Here is a 21,296-nt window from a genome sequence, read left to right as displayed (position 1 = left end):
AGTTGCCAGCTTCCAGACTGCAATAGCCACCTGCTTCTCCACCATCAGGGCAGCTCTCAATCTCGCGTCCTTGTGCCGCAGGGTGGGGGCAAGCTCCTCACACAGTCCCATGACAGTGGCTTTTGTCATCCGAAAGTTCTGCAGCCACTGCTTGTCATCCCAGATTTGCATGATGATGTGATCCCACCACTCAGTGTTTGTTTCCCAAGCCCAAAAGCACCGTTCCACGATAATGAGCATGTCTGTGAATGCCACAAGCAAACTCACGTCATATGTGTTACTCAAGTTGATATCATTGTCGGAGCCCTCACTATCACTTTGGATCATAAGGAATAAGTCTACTGCCAAACGTGACGTGCTGGTGAGACTCGTCATCATACTCCACAGTAGTTTGGGCTCCATTCCCACAGACCGAAGGGGAAGACAGAGCATGCAGTACATAAAACGTTGAAAGATGGCGCCAAATGTGGACGAAAGCACAGGGATTGCTGGATGCAAACTGATGCATCACAGGGCGTTGGGACAGGACCCAGAATGCCCCACATCCCCGCCCTCTTCCCACAAGCCACAGCACCAGAATGGGAAGAGGTGCTCAGTGGGATAGCTGCCCATAATGCACAGCTCCCAATGTCGCTGTAAGTGCTGCAAATGTGGCCATGCCAGTGCGCTTGCAGCTGTCAGTGTGGACAAACTGCAGCGCTTTCCCTAGTGCGCTCTCCGAAGGCGGGTTTAACTCAAAGCGCTCTAAATCTGCAAGTGTAGCCATGCCCTAAGGCTATGTACACACTACAGTTTATGTCGGTATAAGGGCTTGGCTACACTTACATTGTATAGCGCTCTAACTTGCTGGCTCAAGTTAAAAGTGAAAAATCACTACCCTGAGTGCAGCAAGTCAGAGCGCTTTGGAGCACTAGTGTAAACAGGCTCCAAGCGCTGGGAGCTGTGCTCCCAGTGCTCAGAGCTAATCCCCTTGTGGAGGTGGATTACCAGGAGCGCTAGGAGAGCTCTCTCCCAGCGCTCGAGCGCGACCACACTCGCACTTCAAAGCGCTGCTGCAGGAGCGCTCCCACGATAGCGCTTTGAAGTTTCCAGTGTAGCCATGCCCTAAGTTATGTTGTTCAGGGATGTGAATAAGCAACCCCTGAACAACGCAAGATACATTGACCTAAGCGTCAGTGTGGACAGTGCTATGTTGGCGGGGGGACCTTCTCCCGTGGACGTAACTACTGCCACTCGTGGGGGCTGGAGTAATTAAGTTGATGGGAGACCTCTCTCCTGTCAGCTTAGAATGTCTGCACTAACAGCGCTACAGCAGCCACTATAAGCTCTGTCATGCCGCCATAGCCTAACTCAAAGTGTCACTCCTAAAAACAAGATTTGAATAGTTTGTTTAGCATAAATAGTTAACAGATATTTCAATGGACCATTCAAAGTGAAGGAGCCTGTTAACACCCCTCCAGTCATAGGAAGGAAAGGATGGGGAGAAAATGCAGCTGAGGGCAGTTGTTAGTGGGTTTATAGATTGTTGTAATAAACCATTAATCCAATGTCTCTATTCAGTCCATGATTTTTAGTGATGAGCAAAATTATGATCTTGCTCATCTTTTGAAATTGTTGTTTAGGCTTCCTTTGAGGATGAGGGCTGATAGGTTAGATATAGAGTGATCACTTTGTGAAAAGTGTTCACCCAGAGGTCTTTGTCTTCTATCATTTTCCTGTGTGAGTTCACTCAAGAGTGTAGTGATAGCCTGACGACACCCACATAGCTGCTATTGAAGCATTTAGTGCACTGGATGAGGTATACCACATGCTGTGATAGGCATGTTGTGGGGGGTGTGGATCATCATAGCAGTGAGATATGTCTGCAGGTTTTGCATCTGTTGTTGTGGCAGTGTCTGGTGCCACCTTGAGTTGATGTGTCCTGGTCTGAGGGAAGCTTGCTTCTAATGATGATTTCAAGTTGCAATGGGGGAGGTTTAGATTGGATATTAGGAAAAACTTTTTCACTAAGAGGGTGGTGAAACACTGGAATGCGTTACCTAGGGAGGTGGTAGAATCTCCTTCCTTAGAGGTTTTTAAGGTCAGGCTTGACAAAGCCCTGGCTAGGATGATTTAACTGGGACTTGGTCCTGCTTTGAGCAGGGGGTTGGACTAGATGACCTTCTGGGGTCCCTTCCAACCCTGATATTCTATGATTCTATGATTCTATGATCTTGGAGAGGGTGGGGGTTGTTTGAAGGCCAGAAGAGGTTCAGAAAATATTTCTTTTGGAATGGGTTCCCATCAAGTGTGGGTTGTAGTTGTTTGATGATACCTGGTATGGGTTCCGGTGTGAGGTGAAAACTGCGGTGTGCAGTCAGAGGGGATTTTATTTCTGAATTGAAGTAAGTTCTCTTGGGGTATTTGAGTGGCCTGGTACATGATGCGATCTACTTCTGTGGTGGAGTGTCCTTGTTTGGTGAAGGCAATTGTGAGTGCATTAAGGTGTATATCCTGGACTTTCTCCTTGGAGAAAATTCTATGGTATCTCAGTGGTAGGACAGACATGCATATAGACCGTTTGTTGTTTTAAAATCCTCTCATTCTAAATGCTTTATTCCTACTGTTAAAATAAACAATACTTTGGTTTTAAGAAGGCTGTTTGGTCACTGTATACCACTGGTCACATACTCCCAAAGGTGCCAGAACTCAATCAGACCTGATCAGCAAGCATGCTCGATACAAATGGTATGGTAACCCAGGGACCATTTTAAGAGTGGGAGAATTGCAGAATTCCACTCTGGGAGAGGTAAAGGCACAAGGCTTGACATCTGAGACGGTGCACTCAGAGAGACCAGAAAAGGGACAATGGTGCAGATAGACCTGCAACCATGACAGCATGTTTTCAGGCTCTATCCCGAATGCCTAGAGTACTCTTATGCAGAAAGTTACTAATGGCTGCCATCAAAGGGTTATTGATACAGAAACTATCACAGCCATGGTTAAAGCCAATGAATGAGCTAATCACCTTTCTCTCAGGTGAAGTATAAGGAAAACATTAAGCTCCTTTTCTGTGGTGAGACAGACGTAATAATGGAGGCTACTGCCTAAGGCACTAGGCTATATGATGATGTGGTTCAAGGGGTTTTGCCTAGTGGAAACACAGGATGTAAGTGTTTTCTTTCTGCAAGCTATGTGCATGTGTGTGCAATACAGGAGAAAGCCAGAGAAGCAGTTGTGAGCATAATCCTGAGACGAAGCAGAGGGATGGAGCTTCTTGGACACAGAACTTGCTAGAGAGGCAGACTTGAGGATTTCTGAAGAAGGAAACTGCCAGGTACAATTTGTTTCTAGTGTGTTTGAGGAAACAGGGCTTGCTGTACGTTCTTTGTAAATAAACAGGATTGCACCAAAATACATGTCGGACTTGTATCATCTATTTCTCCTCCTAATGAAAATAACTTTACAAGGCCGTGATTATTGTCTAGCTGTTTGTCAAAGACCCAACAGTATGATATTTCTACTGGTAACATACAATGTTAAGCAAGTACTGTATTCACAAAGCTGAGGGATTAGTTATAATCACTCTTAAAATGCTTATACATTCATTCTACAAATATGAAACAACCAAACTTTTATATTGCCTCTAGCTCCATTAGATAGTACAGTATTTGCACATTGCTTTCTTATTTTGTTTTGAAAAAAACAACATTATGAAATTTAACTGAACTCCAGTCTACATAATTATTTCTTTGAACTAAATTTTACATTGTTTTAAACAACACTGTGTAACACTTGCTGGAACATTAGTGCAGGAGCATTAAGCTGAAAAGAGTGTTACTATTCCCTTTTGTAATTTAAACATTGAAGTACAGGGAATATTTGATAAAATGAGATACTCTGTAAAGCATCAAGGCTATAGAAATCAAGACATTGTATTGCTTGGCATTTTATTGTAAATAGTTTAGAAATAATTTTCTAACCTTGGTTTTCTTGGCTTTCATTTGTATTTTTCCTAGCAGAACAAATATGGAAGGCACAGGCTGACTTGCAATAACCTCAAGTAAACACTCTATAGCTTTACTGTGATTTTGACAAAATGACTGAACAAGTGCTTGCTGAACAGGAGAGGTTTTAAGGGATACTGAAAATAAGAAAAACAAACAAACAATGGTCACAATATTATATTATTTCACACTGCATGTTCTAAATATAAGATAGTTTCATAGGATAAACAAACTTTACATTGTCCAAAAATCCATGAGATTCCAAGGTTGTTTGCTCTAACTGCTATACCAAAACATAAACAATTTTTTAAGAATTGAGTTTTAATCCTTTCACATCAAAGCCTGGGGTAGAAAACTTCAACTGTAAGCAGCAAAGTTAGGGTCAAATCATGGGCATCTTCAAACTTCCCCTCTCCAAAGAAAGAAAAAAGGAAAAAGACAACCTCAAACAACTACACAGGCATTGTTGAGGGGTCAATGGGGCAAAAGAATCGTCCCCACTGAGGGCATGGGGCACTTGTTCTGCCACTCCGAGACAACTATTACCACCCACAAGAGTTACTATAGCAATTGCAGTATTTTACCTTACAGGTGTGTTATGAAGCTTAATGTTTGTAAAGCCATTTGATATCTTAGTAAGAAAGATCCTAAGTAAATACAAAGTATTACAATAAATTCCACATAAAGTTCTATTACCAATATTTATAAGTAAGGCTGCAAATTTCTCACGGAGGCCCAGGACTTCTGCAGCGGTCGGTGTGGCTGGCCTGGGGGCTTCTTGAGCAGCTCAGGCAGCCCCTGAGCCAGCCGCACTGGCTGCTGCTGGGGCAGTCTTGGGCCACCGCACCCACCTCCCCCAGCAGCAGTAGGAGTTTAGGTGTGGGAAAGAGCCCAGGGCTGGGGGTTAGGATGCGGGAGGGGGTGAGGGCTCTGGGCAGCGCTTACCTCAGCGGGCTCCCCGGAAGCGGTGACATCCCTCGGCTCCTGGGCAAAGGCTTAGCCAGGGGGCTCAGCGCGCTGCCTCCATTTGCAGACACTGCCCCTACAACTTCTATTGGCTGTGATTCCTGGCTAATGGGAGCTGCAGGGTCGGTGCTCAGGGTGGAGGCAATGAGCAGAGCTGCCTGGCCGTGCCTCCATCTAGGAGCTGAGGGAGGGGGATGTCACTGCTTCTAGGGAGGTGCAGAGCCAGGTAGGGAGCCTGCCAGCTCCACCAACCCTCCCCCCCCAGTGCCCGCGGGTTTCCTGGGTGGTGGCGCACAGCCTCCCCTCCTCCCCCCGCAGCACCAGCGGGGGTCCCGGGCCAAACCCGGGTACTGGTGACACCCACCACCCAAGCAACCCTGGCACTCTCGGGCTGCCCCCACCCCAAGATTTAGTCAGGGGTATATAGTACAAGTCATGGACAGATCACGAGCCATGAATTTTTGTTTACTGCCCATGACTTGTCCATTACTTTTACTAAAACGTTACTAAAACGTAGCCTTATTTATAAGTCAAAATATAAACATAAACAGCACAAGTAAAGAAAGGTAAGTGAAAGAATTGCAAGCAATATAAGGAAGTGTCAGAGTTCCTTATAATAAATTACAGTATTTAAATTACTCCTTACATTAGGGCTCAGATACTATGGTTAATAAGAACCTAGACAATTAAACTGATTTTACCTTTGCCCATTTCTGATACTTGAAGAATACAGAAGCTTGCAAGTTTATATTCCTTCATCTCAATTAAATATTGTCCCCTGTAACAAAACAAATTTTTGTTGTATGTAATTTGCCCACTGTAAAACCATTTTTTCAGGCTAAGATTTCTTATTTAAGCAGTATTTTAAAAGTACAAATAATGCAGGAGTAAGTAAAAGTCTAAAGTTTCTAGTAAGACTCACATCTTCAAAGGAATACCATCCAGGTTTTTCCTCTTGTTCCTTCTGAACATACTTTTTTAAAACACTATCACCAAGAAATTTTAAAAATGCATAGCTATTCAGACGGCAAGACTCATAAAAACACATTTTCTGTGGGCTCCACAGCGACAGCGCACACACACACACACACACACACACACACACACACACACTCACTATCTCTAGATGTAATGCAAATATTGTTAATAATGCTATTTCTAAAATCAATGTTGTTTAACCATAGAGTGGTTATAGGTAAATTCAACCTGATTCTGAAGGCCAAGCTAGGTTTCTTGCTTTCCCACGCATCACCATTAGTAGTAAAGGTACTTGCAAGCCAAATCAGGCCTTCAGAGATACCTGCACAACTCCACTCTTGTTATTGGGGTAACAGAGGTGGGACTGACTGAAACTTAGTAAACAACTCTTTTGATGATGAACAAGAAGGACGAACTTTTCGCCCATTCCTTCTTAAGTTTGCTGTGACTCTATAGTACTGATAAGAGCAAAAAGCAGTAAAAACTTATTGTTGTTCCTAAAGTAAGCAGAGAGGACTTGAAATGCACACAAGGAATATTGATTAAGACAACATTTTTATATATTCACTATTTAGAGTACAGCCTCACTTTAAGTCCTTAATATGAGTTTTAATTGACGTATAGAGCATTGAGTTGGCCTTCTGCAATGAGATGAGATGACAATGAGATGTTCTCACTTCTTAAACATTTCCTACAGTTTATTTGGTTCCTCTCAGATGAAAACTGGCTTATCTGTTTGACTTAGTAAGGGCTGGTACCTTTCACTAATTTGGGAGGAGTGGAGTGAAGGAATTAGTTCATGATTTAAAATGTATTTTATGCATACTTTAGGAACTATATGGATTCATTAGTCAATACGTCAGTTTTCACAGAGTTTTGGAAATCCACACCAGCCGAAGGAGAGTTTCTCAAACTGCATGTGCCTGAAGCGATAGGCAGGATTTAGATATGCCAAATGGTGCACTGGTTCTAGACAAGCCTCAAGAAGCTTGTAAAAAAACCACCAACTATGCAAAAATACAAAGGACATTCACGAACAGTCTGGGAAGCTCAGATTTGGCTTTTGAAACCAAATAAAGACCAGAAAAGGAAAACGAGCAAATGGTGGTAGAATCCTAAGACTAGGAGAGGAAAGATCTTTAGCAAAATTATTTTCTGTGAAGAGAGAAACAGATTTACAGAGAAAATGAGTGAAGCTACACTGAAATGGAGCTTTTAGGCTAAGCTGGAGAGAACAGCTAAATATCAGGTTTGAAATATTTACTCTCTCTGAACTCATAGGTTCAAGCCTAGGGGAAAGGCTGAACTCAGCACTTCACCCTTATTTTACTGTGTCATTTCTTCAGATAGGACACTGAAATATTTATCCACTCTTAAAGGACATTTAAAATATGAATTTAGAAGAGTATAGGTGTGCCCTGTTGTCATTGTTCATATTCACACTCCCCCGTCCCCAAACCTTGCATGTACTTTATCACGCAGCATCCTGTATATCATGCTGGATCCTTCTCTCCATCCCAGAGGTAACACCAGTGAGGTGCTACTCAGAGCTTTGGAGCTGTGCTCTGGCTCTGCTCCAATTCGAGGCAAAAACCTGCAGCTCCACTGCTCCGGAGATGCTCCACGCTCCAGCTCCGGGCTCCGCTCCAAAGCCCTTTTGCTACTACATGGATATAATTTGTAAAGGATATTACCATTACCCATACTTTTCTACACTGAAACACACTAAAAATATCAGCTATATTAACACATCTGCTAAACAAGCCTACTGTTGTTGAAAACAGTTGTAAAGTGGAACACTTGTTAAGTTCTAATGATAACTTTCCTTTAATTTATTCCTACCTTATTATGCATAAATAGGATTCAGTTGGATAAAGATGAATGACTCGATTTATATCTCTTAATGCACGCTGTAAATTGTGCAGCTGTTATATAAAAAAAAATTCAGTTACTCCTGCATACTCTCTAATCACTTTTTCTACCCCATTGCGTGTATTCTTCTCTACAAGAGAGTTCTTTGTAATAAAATATGTAAATTAATGGCTATACTGTCCTTTTCTTTAAGTTTTAAATAATAGTAGGATACACACAGTGACTTGCACATCATGAATAAATACATTTTAAAACAAAATATTTGCTAATCAGCTTCTGCTTTACTTATCTACCAACACCCAATTTCAGGATTTTCTATTCTCCCTACATCTAATGGTGACACTAAAATAAATGCCTAAAACAGCACAGAGATCCTTAATCCTGACAAAAGATACAAACATGCAAACTTCCTAAACTGCTTTTATAATATTTTACAAAAGCTTATCTATTAATCTTACCTCTTACTACTATTATTTTATCCATTCCACTTTTTGAGGATCGATAGATGGCAAGTTAAGGCCCTAAAAATCCCATAGAGCTCTAAATATTCAGCTCATGGAGGAAGACTTTAAAACTACAATTACTACAGATGGGATTATCTGTTATTGCCTTTGATCCCAACCCTGCAAAGATTTACATATGTGCTTTTTATGCATTGCAAGTAGTCCCATAGAAATCAATATGGGTACTTATTGTCCAAAAAGTTAAGCATGTATGTAAGTCTTTGAAGGACCAGGGCATAAATATCTATTAAAATGTTTTTCATAGCAACTATAAAATGTAAAAGTAGTGTTATAATGATATAAAAGACCAAAAAGGATAAAATACCTGATAATATGCTTGAGCTCTACATATATAAGCGCTAACGTTTGTGGGGTCAACTTCAATGGCTTTAGAGAACTGTCGAATAGCTTCATAGTAACGCTCCAGATGTAACAGTAATATCAAGCCAATATTTATGTAAGCCAAGGCAATACCACTAAAAAAGAATAAAGATGATCTTATTTTTCATTTTGTCATACAATATGAAACACTTGGTTGAATACATCAATGTCCAGTACGACATGTTTCATCTAATTACTATAGTATTATAAAAACACATCTGTAAGCAGTCAAAAGGTAGGCTTTGAGTTACACCTATTTGCTTGCATAACACACATCAACTGCATTACTAATTCCCTTTTTAATTCCCTTGAACATTGGTAGCTGCATATATGCATGATTAGTGACTTCTCCAAAACATGGACTGCACCTTTTTTGGTAGATGTTTATAAGAAGGCTGTGATATGCAAGTCCAGTTTCATCAGCATTCCTCTGACTTTCTCCTAGATCCACGTCTGTCTGGTTTCAAGGCTGAATTTAGTACAGAGGGTTCATTAGTTTCTTTGGTTGTTGATTTTTTGCCACCATGTCTCCATTCTTATGTTATTTTATCAACTGCCTTTGATACGATAGACCATGAAGTGCCACTGCCCCACCTGGGGTATTGTGAAGGGTCTGACTCACCACCAGCACCTCCTTGTGGCTGGGCATGGCATAGCAGCTCACTCCTTACTGGGTGTCTCCTGCCGATGCCTCCTCTGCCTCTGTGGTGGCCTGCCTCTTCCTGTGACTTGGCTCTCCAGTCAGGTCACTTTAAAGTCTCTCTCTTTCCAGGGTTGTCCATGAACAAAAAGCAAGGGGAATTAATACGAAATAGAGGGGAATGATTCCCTCTCAGGATGCGTCAGAATCTGGCCCTTCCTTCCCTCAGGGAGTGGCCTTCAGGCAAGTGGTCATCTGGGAAGCTCCTGCCTTCAGTCAGCCCTTTCCTCAGGAGCTGAGAAAGGCTGAAGGTCTGTCTTCCCTGGTCTGCCAACAAGTGAGCTACTCTGTTCCCCTTTTAAGCTCCTCCTCCAACCTATGCATGTCTTACAAGTGTGATAGGACTGAACTGCCTAGGCCCAGAGCAGCTCCTTAGCCCCTGGTTGTCCAGTATGGAATTTGTATACCGCATCGCATACCCTTCCATTCCAGATGGTACCTGGAGAACCAGAGCCAACAGACTGTCTCCAACTCGGGGAGGGGGTGCGGGGGGAATAAAAAAAAAAAATCAGCATTTTGGTGAGCTCTTCTCACTCTGTGCTCACAGTTCAGATAGAGTACAGAAAGTTCCTCTCCATTTGTTTCCTGGGACAACATTTTCTTTGTCTCACTTCTGAGGCATTGATTTGCAAAATGAATTCTTTTGAAGAAGTCAACATTGAGCAAGACAGGCTCTTTGAAGACGTGGTTTTTCAACTTCTGAAAAAAATTTTTTTTCGACTTTTTCATAGGCCTCAGACCAGTGAACCTTCTTGGGGCTACTGTCCTAATTAGATCTGTGAGGTGGGCTGCTATCATCGAAAACTTGGTACAAATCGGCAGTAGTAACCTGACAGTGCCAAAAATCTCTGGACTTGTTTCTTCATGGTTGGGATAGGGCATGCTTTGAAGCCTGATCTGGCCCTTTCCCAAAGTATATCCCAGGTAGGTGGTCTCTTCTTTTCTAATCTTAGACTTGGCTGGGTTTGCAGTTAGCCCAGCCTCCCATAGGAACCGAAGTACAGAGGCGACTTGAGCTAGATGCTCCTCCCAATCTCAGCTGTGGATGTCCACATCATCTAAATAGGCTGCTACATATAAGCCAGGTGGTTGAAGAAATTGATCCATGAGCAATTGAAACATTTTTGGGGCACCATGGAGGCCAAAAGCATAGTCCTAAAATCACTGAGGCCAAACGACGTGGCAAAGGCATTTTTATCCCATGATTCTGGTGGAGTGGGATCTGCCAGCATCCCTTGGTTAGGTCTAACAAGGTGATATATCAGGCCTCACCCAGTTGGTCTATTATTTCATCAACTCAGAGCATGGGGAAGGCATCAAATTTGGAGACAGCACTGACCTTTCTAAAGTCTATACAAAACCAGATAATGCTGTCCAGCCATCAAGCTTTGGTATAGCTGCTGAGGGATTCTTCAGTGATCTTTGGTTCCAACATTGCTTGGACCTTTAGCCACATGGCCTCATGAATTTTTGGGGAGAGCAGCCATGGGTTCTCCCAAGCTCTGTCTGGATATGGTGTTCCATGAAATGAGTCCGCCCCAGCTGGAAGATAAACACCATCAAGAAAGCTTTTACTAGGCTTCTTACCTGTACCCTCTGTTCCAGGCAGAGGTGTTCCCCCATCTACATAGGGTCTGGGATCAGTGAGGTGAATCACTTGAGGCCCCAGCTCAGGCTCAGGGGGATAAACAGTGATAAATAAGCTCTCCAGTTCCTTCTAAATTTTCAGAAGGTTAATACGGTAGATCTGGGTTAGGTTCCTCTTGTTAGGCTGCCTGATTTAGTAATTAACTGACCCAATATAATTACTTCATATGGCCCTTGCCATTTAGCAAGTAACTTGGACTCTGCATTCAGGAATAGAAGTACCCAATCACCCAACTTAATATGCATTCCTTTGTTATAGGCTTGCTCCTGGTTCCATTGAGCACTGAGGAAGTTTTCTTTGGCAAAGGTCCGTAGGGTTTAAGGCCTCTCCCAGAGCTTCCAGTATGTACTATATAATTTTCTCCATGCTAGGAGGCTGCTCCTCCCATATCTCATGGACCAGGTAAAGAATTCCCAGGGGTTGTCTCCCATATAAAAGTTCAAATGGGAAGAACCCAGTAGATGACTGTGAAACTTCTCAAACATCAAATAACGGGATCCTGAGCAATAAACTTCTTTAACATCCTTTTCAGGGTCTAGCTGAATCGTTCAACCAGCACTTGCAGATGATAATCAGAGGTACATAATCTTTATTTTTAGGAGACCACACACCTCCTTCTGCAGCTGAGATGTAAAGTTGGTGCCTTGGATCAATGAGGATCTTCTTAAATATCCCTTCTCTGGCAAAGACAATTAGCAGTTCCACTGCAATAGTCTTTGCATTGGGGGTATGCAGTGGGATTTCTTTGGGATAGCAGATGGTGTAATCAACTATAACTAATACATGTTTATACCCAGTTCACTTTTTTCAAAGCACCCAATGATGTCCATCTTAATCCTGTTGAACAGGATGCCTATTATGTGGTGTCAGGATGCGGTTTCAAACCCTGGTCCTGAACCTAGCTCCACTGGGGAAGCAGTCTTGGCTGTTGTGCCATGCCAACTCATCCAATTATCAGGGAATTCACAGACTTGGGTGGGCCCAAGGATTCTGCAACCTGCTTCCTGACTGGCCACATGATCTTGACCTGGATTGGTTGGTGACCATATATAAACTTCTTGCTTCCTTTCTAGCCTTGTCTGAGCAACAAGCCATTGTCTGCTAGTTGGTACTTGGACTCCGCCTTTCTGCATTGCCTGACCTGAGTGATTCCTATGCATAACACCTGGAGACCTAGCAATTGGAGTCATAATGCTATAGTAGGTCCCCTGCAGCTCTGGAGCAAGATGATAAAATCCTACATTTTCTGAAATCTTTCTAATGATGGATAGGTAGATCTTGCTACCTAGGTGTCTATTTCCATCCCCAGATGGGTTACTCGGGTGAATGAAACCAGGGAGCTTTTCTTGGTTCTGATGATGAAGCCATTCTCCAGGAGGAGATTCAACTTCCAACATGCGACATGGTGTGCTGCTAATTGCAATGGAGCTCAGAACAGAATGTCATCCAGAAAAGGGTACAGGTAGGTCTACCACCTGAGTCTGGCCACTATCACTACAAACGTCTTTCATAAAAAACCTGGCGGAGCCCAGGACAGGCTGAATGGAAGTGTTCAGTACTCGTAACATTTTTTACCATAAGCAAACCTCAGAAGTATGCAGTGACGTGATCTGATGGAGATATGCATCTGTTAGATCTACTGAAGTCAAGAAGTCCCACTGAAACACGGATGACACCATAGAGGCCAATGTCTCCATCTGAAACTTCATTTTCTTCATCCACTGGTTAAGCCTTTTGAGGTCAGCAATGGCTCTGATACTACTCCCCTACCCCTGCCCCCATCCCATGCATTTCTGCACCATGAAAAATATATATTAGAACCCAATGTATATAGCTGCCAGGGCCGCTTAGAGAGTGGTGGAAGAGGCTTCAAAGTCCTTTCTGAGAGCAGGTTCCATCTTTCTAGCCATGGAGTCCTTAGAGCAGATCTCCTCCTCTGAGGGAATAACCATATCCCTGGTGAAGGATGCTACAGTGGCATCCACCTTTGGTAACTAGCAACAGAGCCTTTTGGTTCTTTAATGTTATATAGCCTGAGGTCACTCTTGTTAATTTCTTATCAGGCTTGCTCCATTCATCACTAATCACTTCCCTGAAGAAGGAGTGAAGGAGTATTGCTGCCTCAGGGGAAAATTTTGAGGGGAGGAACTTACTCAGGCTTATCCAGGTTGCATTTGAATCCTGGAAACAATCTGGTTGCATATAGTTTGATATTTCTTAGGAGGGAAAAAGTCTGTCCTGCATTTTTCCCTCCCATCCTGTTTCAATTCAGAGCCGGACAGCTTACCACCCTCGTGGTGGAGAATGAGGAGGGAGAGGAGACAGGACTCATACTTCCTGACTTTTTGTGCTTTTTCTTTCCCTTTTGTTCCTTTTAAATTTTTTTTAAAACTTTTTTGCACACTTTGGGATTATAGAAGCCTGTAGCAAGGCAGTTACCCCTTGCCGATGATGAATGGCCATTACAGACTACAGTTTGCCCCAGTGAGGGGGGCTAGAATAGATGACGACTGGCAGTAGCCACTGAGTCAGGATGGGTGTAGAAGGTTGGGGGATCCCCTGGGAGGGGAGACCCAGAGCATGGGGACTGCCGGGGGGGGCGGGGAACAGAACCCTGAAGAAAGGGGCACCGGGGTCCGGGAGGCCTGAAAGGATGAGACATTGGCCACCAAGAGGCGCTTCACATGCTGGATGAGCTAATTCCCAAACAACCAGCAGGAGGTACCACACCGGTGAGTCTTTGCTCTGCTACAAAGCCCTGCTGCAGCTCTGATGAGGCCTTTTGCTGTTTGCCTTCCTTAGTGCCTCGAGCCCTTTCAAGAAGTCAGTCTCAGAATCCTCCCCACTGTGTCCAACCCCCTGGGAGGGGAAAACTCCTCAGTCAGGGCCTGCCAGGTCATCTTGGGAAGGAGTAAGGCTGATTAGAAGGCCTGCTTCTTTCCTCAAGATGCTTGGGACCCACTTTAAAACTTGGGGGGATCTGTGGACCCATAGACTCCCTTCTTTGTTCTGAAGTGGTCCCTTGGGACTTACCCCCTTTGTCGAATGGTCTGGGTCCTCCTTGCTTTTAGAGCTTCTCCCTGCTCTGCACTGGGGTTCCTGGTCCATTTTCCTGCAGTGGAGTCAGGGCTGCCTGATGAGTTGGGGACCCTGTCTATCTGTTTGACTCGTAGCCCTGAATCCCAACAGAGATAGGGACAGAAGGCCGGGAGGGTGGGCACCACTCACCCTGGAGCCTGCCTCACAAACAGAGCACTGTTTGGATTTAATCCTATGCTTTCTTGGCTACTCACCACACCTCCAAGGGACAGAGGAGCCAGCAGTGAGACACTGAAGCAAAGGCTCAGAGAGGATTAAGGGTTAATTGACCCAGGGAGGGGAGGAATGTTGGAGAGGGAGAATGCTGTCATCACTGCCCAAAAGCTGGCCAGAAACAGCTCAGATTGCAAAGTAAGAGCAGGAGCAACAAACTGCCACTGTATGTTGGCATGGAGCCAGAGAATCTGACAGCAAGCAGGAGCAGAGGAATGTGAAGCCAAAACACTGATCTGTCTCTGCGAAGCTGCAGACAGAGGTGAGCAGCTCAGATGTCAAGAATTGTGGGAGATGGTGGGCTGCAGAAAATACTTATAGTTTTCCAACAAATAAGAGGAAGGATAATACAGCTCTACCCCGATATAATGCTGTCCTCGGGAGCCAAAAAATCTTTCTGCGATATATGTGAAATTGCCTTATATCGAACTTGCTATAGAGGGCCGGGTAGGAGAGGCTGTGCCTCCCCAAACAGCCTGGCCCCAACCCCCACCTACTTCCCGCCCCGACTGACCCCTCAGACCCCCGACCCATCCAACCCCCCGTCCCCTGACCATCCTCCGAGACCCTCTGCCCCTTATCCAACCTCCCGGCCCCAGCCCGGCCCCCTTAACACGCCGCTTAGAGCGGCATGTCAGAGCCAGACACGCTGCCTCCATAGGCACTAACTCTGTGGGTGCTCCGGAGTTGGAGCACCCACAGAGAAAAACTGATGGGTGCAGAGCACCCACCGGCAGCTCCCTACCTCACTCCAGCTCACTTCTGCTCTGCCTCCGCCTCCTCCCCTGAGCGCACTGCCGCTGCTCCGCTTCTCCCTCCAAGGCTTGCTGCGACTCAACTGTTTGGTGTGGCAAGCCTGGGAGGGAGGGAGAAGTGGAGCGGCGGTGCACTCGGGGGAGGGGGCGGATTGGAGGTGAGCTGAGGCAGGGAGAAGTTCCTCTGCTCCCACCGCCCCCCATTCCCCAGTTACTTGTTGTGGCCCTCTCTGCGCCCCCCCCGCCCCAGCTCACCTCCGCTCCGCTGCCTCCCCTGAGTGAACCGCCGCCACTCCGCTTCTCCCCCCTCCCTGCTAGGCTTGCGTAAGCCTGGGAAGGGGAGGAGGGGAAATGCTTTACCGCGTTATATCTGAATTCATATTATATCGGATCGCATTATATCAGGGTAGAGGTGTATTGTGCTTAAGGCACTGCACTGAGATGCAGGAGACCCTATTTCATTTCCAGCTGTGGCACAGCATTCTCATGTCATCTCTGGCAAGTCAATGAGGGTGGAATTTTCACAAGGTTCCCTTAAGGCACTTAGATACTTTTGAAAATCCCACTCAATCTCTCTATTGCTCAGTTCCCAATCTCTAACATAGGAATAATAATGCTTTCCTGTTTCATAAAGGATGAATTCATAAACATTTGTAAGTCTACACTGATGGGGGCCATAGCAGTACTTAGACAGACAGACATAGATTGAGAGAAATTAACATAACTTTCCACCTTAGCTAATTCAAAGTGTATACAATCTACATTAAAAGTCCAATCACCTGTCCAGAGCTAGAGCACTTTCAAAGTCACAGATTGCTAGTGACCACTGACATTGCTCTGTGTATAAGATCCCACGGTGAATGAAAGAACTGAGATTTTCATAAGAGTCATTGAGGAGCACTGAGGGAAAAAGAATATATTTTAATTGTAACTTTTTGATATTCACATTTAAATTATAGTTGTTTATTATATAGCTTATCTGCATATTTTATTCTAGGTTTCTTAGTGTTGTACTTAATATCAGTGAAGTGAATATAAAGTGAAGTAAAAACTAACTGGTGGGACAACCATGCAAAGAAACTAGTTTATGTAACATGAAAAATGGTATGTATAAAATGGAGCACTTACATACAAGTATATAATTATAATTCTTTACTACCTCTACTCTCAAATGATTAAAATAAAACAAAGGGGGAATTTGGAAACAGTGGGAAATAACTGAAAATGGCTTACAGCCAACATCCAATACTAATTCTAAATTAATACAAATTAAAAAGGACAAAGTCATCACAAAGTATGGAGTGACTACAGCATCCCTGACCATCTTGGCTAACAAGCATTGATTGACCTATCCTCCAGGAACTTTTCTAATTCTTTTTTGAACCCAGTTATACTTTTGGCCTTCACAACAACCCTTGGCAACAAGTTGCACAGATTGACTATGCATTGTATGAAGATGTATTACTTTGTTTGTTTTAAACCTGCTGCTGTTAATTTCATCAGGTGATCCATAGTTCTTTTATTATGTGAAAGAGTAAATAACACTTCCCTATTCTCTTTCTCCATACCATTCAAGATTATATAAATCTCTGTAATATCACCCCTCTAGTCATCGCTGAAGCAGTTCCATACCTCTAATCATTTTTGTTGCCCGTCTCAGTACTTTTTCCAATTCTAAGGTATTTTTTCGAGATGGGGCAACCAGAACTACACACAATATTCAAGGTATGGGCATACCAGGGATTTACATAGTGGCAATATGATGTTTTCTGTCTTTTTATCGATCCCTTTCCTAATGGTTCCTAACATTCTAGAGTGGTGTTTATGTGACCATCTTATACCGGAAACCTACTGAACGCCATTCCTACCTACATGCCTCCAGCTTTCACCCAGATCACACTACACAATCCATTGTCTACAGCCAAGCTCTACGATACAACCACATTTGCTCCAACCCTTCAGACAAAGACAAACACCTACAAGATCTCTATCAAGCATTCTTACAACTACAATACCCACCTGCTGAAGTGAAGAAACAGACTGACAGAGGCAGAAGAGTACCCAGAAGTCACCTACTACAGGACAGGCCCAACAAAGAAAATAACAGAATGCCACTAGCCATCATCTTCAGCCCCCAACTAAAACCTCTCCAACGCATCATCAAGAATCTACAACCTATCCTGAAGGACGACCCATCACTCACACAGATCTTGGGAGACAGGTCAGTCCTTGCTTACAGACAGCCCTCCTACCTGAAGCAAATACTCACCAGCAACCACACACCACACAACAGAACCACTAACCCAGGAACCTATCCTTGCAACAAAGCCCATTGCCAAATCTGTCCACATATCTATTCAGGGGATACCATCATAGGGCCTAATCACATCAGCCACACTATCAGAGGCTCCTTCACCTGCACATCTACCAATGTGATATATGCCATCATGTGCCAGTAATGCCCCTCTGCCATGTACATTGGTCAAACTGGACAGTCTCTACGTAAAAGAATAAATGGACACAAATCAGACATCAAGAATTATAACATTCAAAAACCAGTTGGAGAACACTTCAATCTCTCTGGTCACTCGATTACAGACCTAAGAGTGGCTATTCTTCAACAAAAAAAATTTAAAAACAGACTCCAACGAGAGACTGCTGAATTGGAATTAATTTGCAAACTGAATACAATTAATTTAGGCTTGAATGAAGACTGGGAGTGGATGGGTCATTACACAAAGTAAAACTATTTCCCCATGTTATTTCTCCACTCCTCACTGTTCCTCAGACGTTCTTGTCAACTGCTGGAAATGACCCACCTTGATTATCACCATAAAAGATTTTCTTCCTTCCCCCCACCTCCCTACCTGCTGGTAATAGCTCATCTTAAGTGATCACTCTCCTTACACTGTGTATGGTAATACCCATTGTTTCATGTTCTCTGTGTGTGTATATAAATCTCTCCACTGTATTTTCCACTGAATGCATCCGATGAAGTGAGCTGTAGCTCACGAAAACTTATGCTCAAATAAATGTGTTAGTCTCTAAGGTGCCACGAGTACTCCTTATCATTTTGCATGTTTAGTTGGGATTATTTTTTCCATATTCAACAGTGAATTTCATCTGCCATTTTCTTGCCAAGTCATCCAGTTTCATGAGATGCCTTTGTAAATCTTTGCAGTCAGCTTTGGACTTAACTATTTTGACAAATTTTGTATCATCTGCAAATTTTGCCACTTCACTGTTCACCCACTTTTCCAACTCATTTTTGAACATGTTGAACAGGACTAGTACCAGTGCAGAACTGTGGGCGACTTGGCTATTTACTTCTCTCCCTTTCAGTACTGACACTAGGTAATAACTGTGATAGCTCATAGACTGTGGTCTAGTAACTAATGGAGAATGTTTTGTAAAAAGTCAGCAATGAATTGACATTCATCAACATAAAATTAAAAAACAATAATACCAGAAACACTGAAGTCCTGCAGCGCTCTCTTTGGATCAATCTTTCGCAGTATGCAACCTCTGCAATAGAATGCTAACCAATTAAAAGGGTCTAGATGAACTGCAGCAGAAAAGTCTTCCATTGCATTTTTATACTGCTGTCGTTTAGTATATATTCTGCCTCGATATATCCTAGTACAGAAAAAATAATCTCTTTATTTACAGTTTTCCATACAAAAATTATATTTACCGAATGAAGCCATAGGAAGCTATCTACAATATGAATATTTGAATCAGCTTAGCATTAATGGTACTTAATTTGTTAATTACTTTAAGACTATGCAGCAAAGTATCTGAAAAAAAAGTCAAAGGATAGAATAAATGTTAATGGTAGTTTTAATGGTAGTAAGAGTTTTATTTCTTTTGTCAGAAGTTCTTTCTTTCTTTCTTGTTTAAATCAGCAGTGACAAAACAACTCAGAGGTTCAAATCCTCCATATAGATTCATATGGGCAGACTACTGCATGCACCAGCACAAAGCCCCACTGAAGTTGATGGGGCTCTGCATAATGGGCCCTTGCACCTGCATGGAGCTTCACAGACCCGAGTGGGGCTCTGTGTGAGTGCAACTGAACACTTGTGCAGAGCAATTTGCAGGATCAGACTCATACAGACTTAGTACACTGGTTTAAAAGAAAAGAAATGGAGCTCTGCTTACTATTACTAAAACTGCCTATAAACATTTATTGTCATTCAATATTTCCTTCAGGTAAATAACCCTGACAAAATGGGGAGCCCAGCTGTGGGGTCCCACACCACCTGCAGAGGTTGGGTAGCTGCGGGGGCTGCTCCAAGCTCTGGGTGCCCACACTGCCTATGGGGGCTCAGAGCTCCAGAGTTTCCCACCTCAGAGCTCCAAGGTACCCCTGCCACCTGCGGAGGCTGGGAGCTCTGAAGGACCCCCAGCACTATGGCGGCTCAGAGCTGGGGAGCCCCCACACCCTGATTGGCCGGAAGTTGCAGGGGCCCCATTGCGGTTAGGAGCTGTGGCCCATTGCCTGTGTTGGCTGGGAGCTCTGGGGTCCCTCGCTGCACACAGAATCCAGGAACTGTGGCCCTGCACCCACGGCAGCTAGAAGCTGCGGCCCCTTCCCTGCGGAGGGAAGAAGGCGGATTTCAAGGATCTTGTAGTTCTTGATGCTGCACAGTCTTACTCCAATGTAAGTTAGAGTTGCTGAGGAGCAACTGTAACTTACATCACTGGCATAAGGTCTCTCAATGACCATACGCCAGAGGAGTATTGGGTGTAGGGGATCTCTGCTCTACCATGTCCTCTATGCTGGTGGATGGGGAGTGGCTGGTGCAGGAAGCAGCTATGCCCCTTCCACCACTGGAGAGCTCCCCTCTGCAGGTGGAGAGTTCTCTGCCGGACATTTCTTGCCAGCATATGTCCACTGTGGAGAGTCCATTCCAGAGTGTGACTGATGCCTAAAAGAGAGAGCAAACTCTATATTTTCAAAAACATACGACTTATTGCTTAATCCACAAAACTCAAACCACCACTACAATTTAGAAACAAAGAAAAATTAATTTGGATTTTGATGCTTCATAAAAAGAAATACTAAAGAATTAAGACTTTAATTCAGCAAAAGCGCTAACACTGGAATTTTCAAGGTAATCTCAGGGAATTAAGTACCCAACTAAGATGAAAGTACATCCTTAACTTTAATCAGGTGTTTAAATCTATCCCCATTCATCAAAGAGGGGGATGACATAAATAAAGTGATGGACTTGGGAAATGATTTTGTAGCAGTATTCTGAATGGATATCAGTGGGGAAGACTATTTGTCACGGTCAGGAAAAAGGATGTTGCAGTAACTGAGACAAGACAATGAGAGCCGGGACAAGTTTTAGCTGTGTGGATGGACACAAAAAGCCATATCTTACAGAAGTTATGCAAAAAGAAAAAACAGTTACTCACATTTCCTTAACTGGTGTTTGAGATGTGTTGCATATGTCCATTACATTGTAGGTGTGTTTGTGCCCCATGTACCAGTGCCAGAGAATTTTCCCTAGCAGTAACCATAGGGTCAACCCCATGAACAGCTCAGCTCCTTGTGTTCCAAAGTGAGGATATAAGGGGCAGAGTTGCCTCACCTTCGCACTGGAAGCTGATGGTAGACTCTAGGGCTGTCAAGCGATTAAAAAGATTAATTGCAATTAATCGAACTGTTAAACAATAATAGAATACCATTTATTTAAATTTTGGATGTTTTCTACATTTTCAAATATATTGATTTCAGTTACAACACAGAATACAAAGTATACAGCGCTCACTTTATATTTATTTGTGATTACAAATATTTGCACTGTAAAAAACAAAAGAAATAGTATATTTCAATTTACCTAATACAAGTACTTTAGTGCAATATCTTTATCATGAATGTTGAACTTACAAATGTAGAATTATGTACAAAAATATAACTGCATTCAAAAATAAAACAATGTAAAACTTTAGAGCCTACAAGTCCACCCAGTCCTGCTTCAGCCAATCGCTGAAGTTTGGTTACATTTGTGGGACATAATGCTGCCCACTTCTTGTTTACAATGTCACCTGAAAGTGAGAACAGGCGTTCACAGGGCACTGTTGTAACTGGCGTTGCAAGATACTTATGTGCCAGATGCACTAGAGATGCATATGTCCCTTCATGGTTCAACCACCATTCCAGAGGATGCGTGCCCATGCTGATGA

General features: G+C 43.4%; 1 protein-coding gene across 6 annotated transcripts in view; it reads right to left on the bottom strand.

Annotated features, from left to right (window-relative positions):
* The window catches only part of TTC6 (tetratricopeptide repeat domain 6), a 146,041-nt gene that overhangs the window by 36,823 nt on the left and 87,922 nt on the right, over window positions 1-21,296 (bottom strand). For 4 of the 6 annotated variants that reach the window (XM_038407596.2, XM_043516730.1, XM_043516729.1 and 1 more), the window contains exons 16-21: window positions 18,568-18,737; window positions 15,881-16,001; window positions 8,631-8,781; window positions 7,773-7,855; window positions 5,654-5,730; window positions 3,963-4,123 (exon numbers count right to left, since the gene is read on the bottom strand). In XM_038407596.2, the coding sequence (XP_038263524.1) occupies window positions 3,963-4,123; window positions 5,654-5,730; window positions 7,773-7,855; window positions 8,631-8,781; window positions 15,881-16,001; window positions 18,568-18,737 (763 nt within the window). The remainder of the gene's footprint in view (window positions 1-3,962; window positions 4,124-5,653; window positions 5,731-7,772; window positions 7,856-8,630; window positions 8,782-15,880; window positions 16,002-18,567; window positions 18,738-21,296) is intronic. The other 2 variants (XM_038407592.2, XM_038407594.2) reach the window with 2 other exon arrangements.

Source organism: Dermochelys coriacea, chromosome 6 (assembly GCF_009764565.3).
Source record: "Dermochelys coriacea isolate rDerCor1 chromosome 6, rDerCor1.pri.v4, whole genome shotgun sequence".
NCBI lineage: Eukaryota > Metazoa > Chordata > Testudines > Dermochelyidae > Dermochelys > Dermochelys coriacea.
This window is presented reverse-complemented; position numbering and strand designations above follow the sequence as displayed.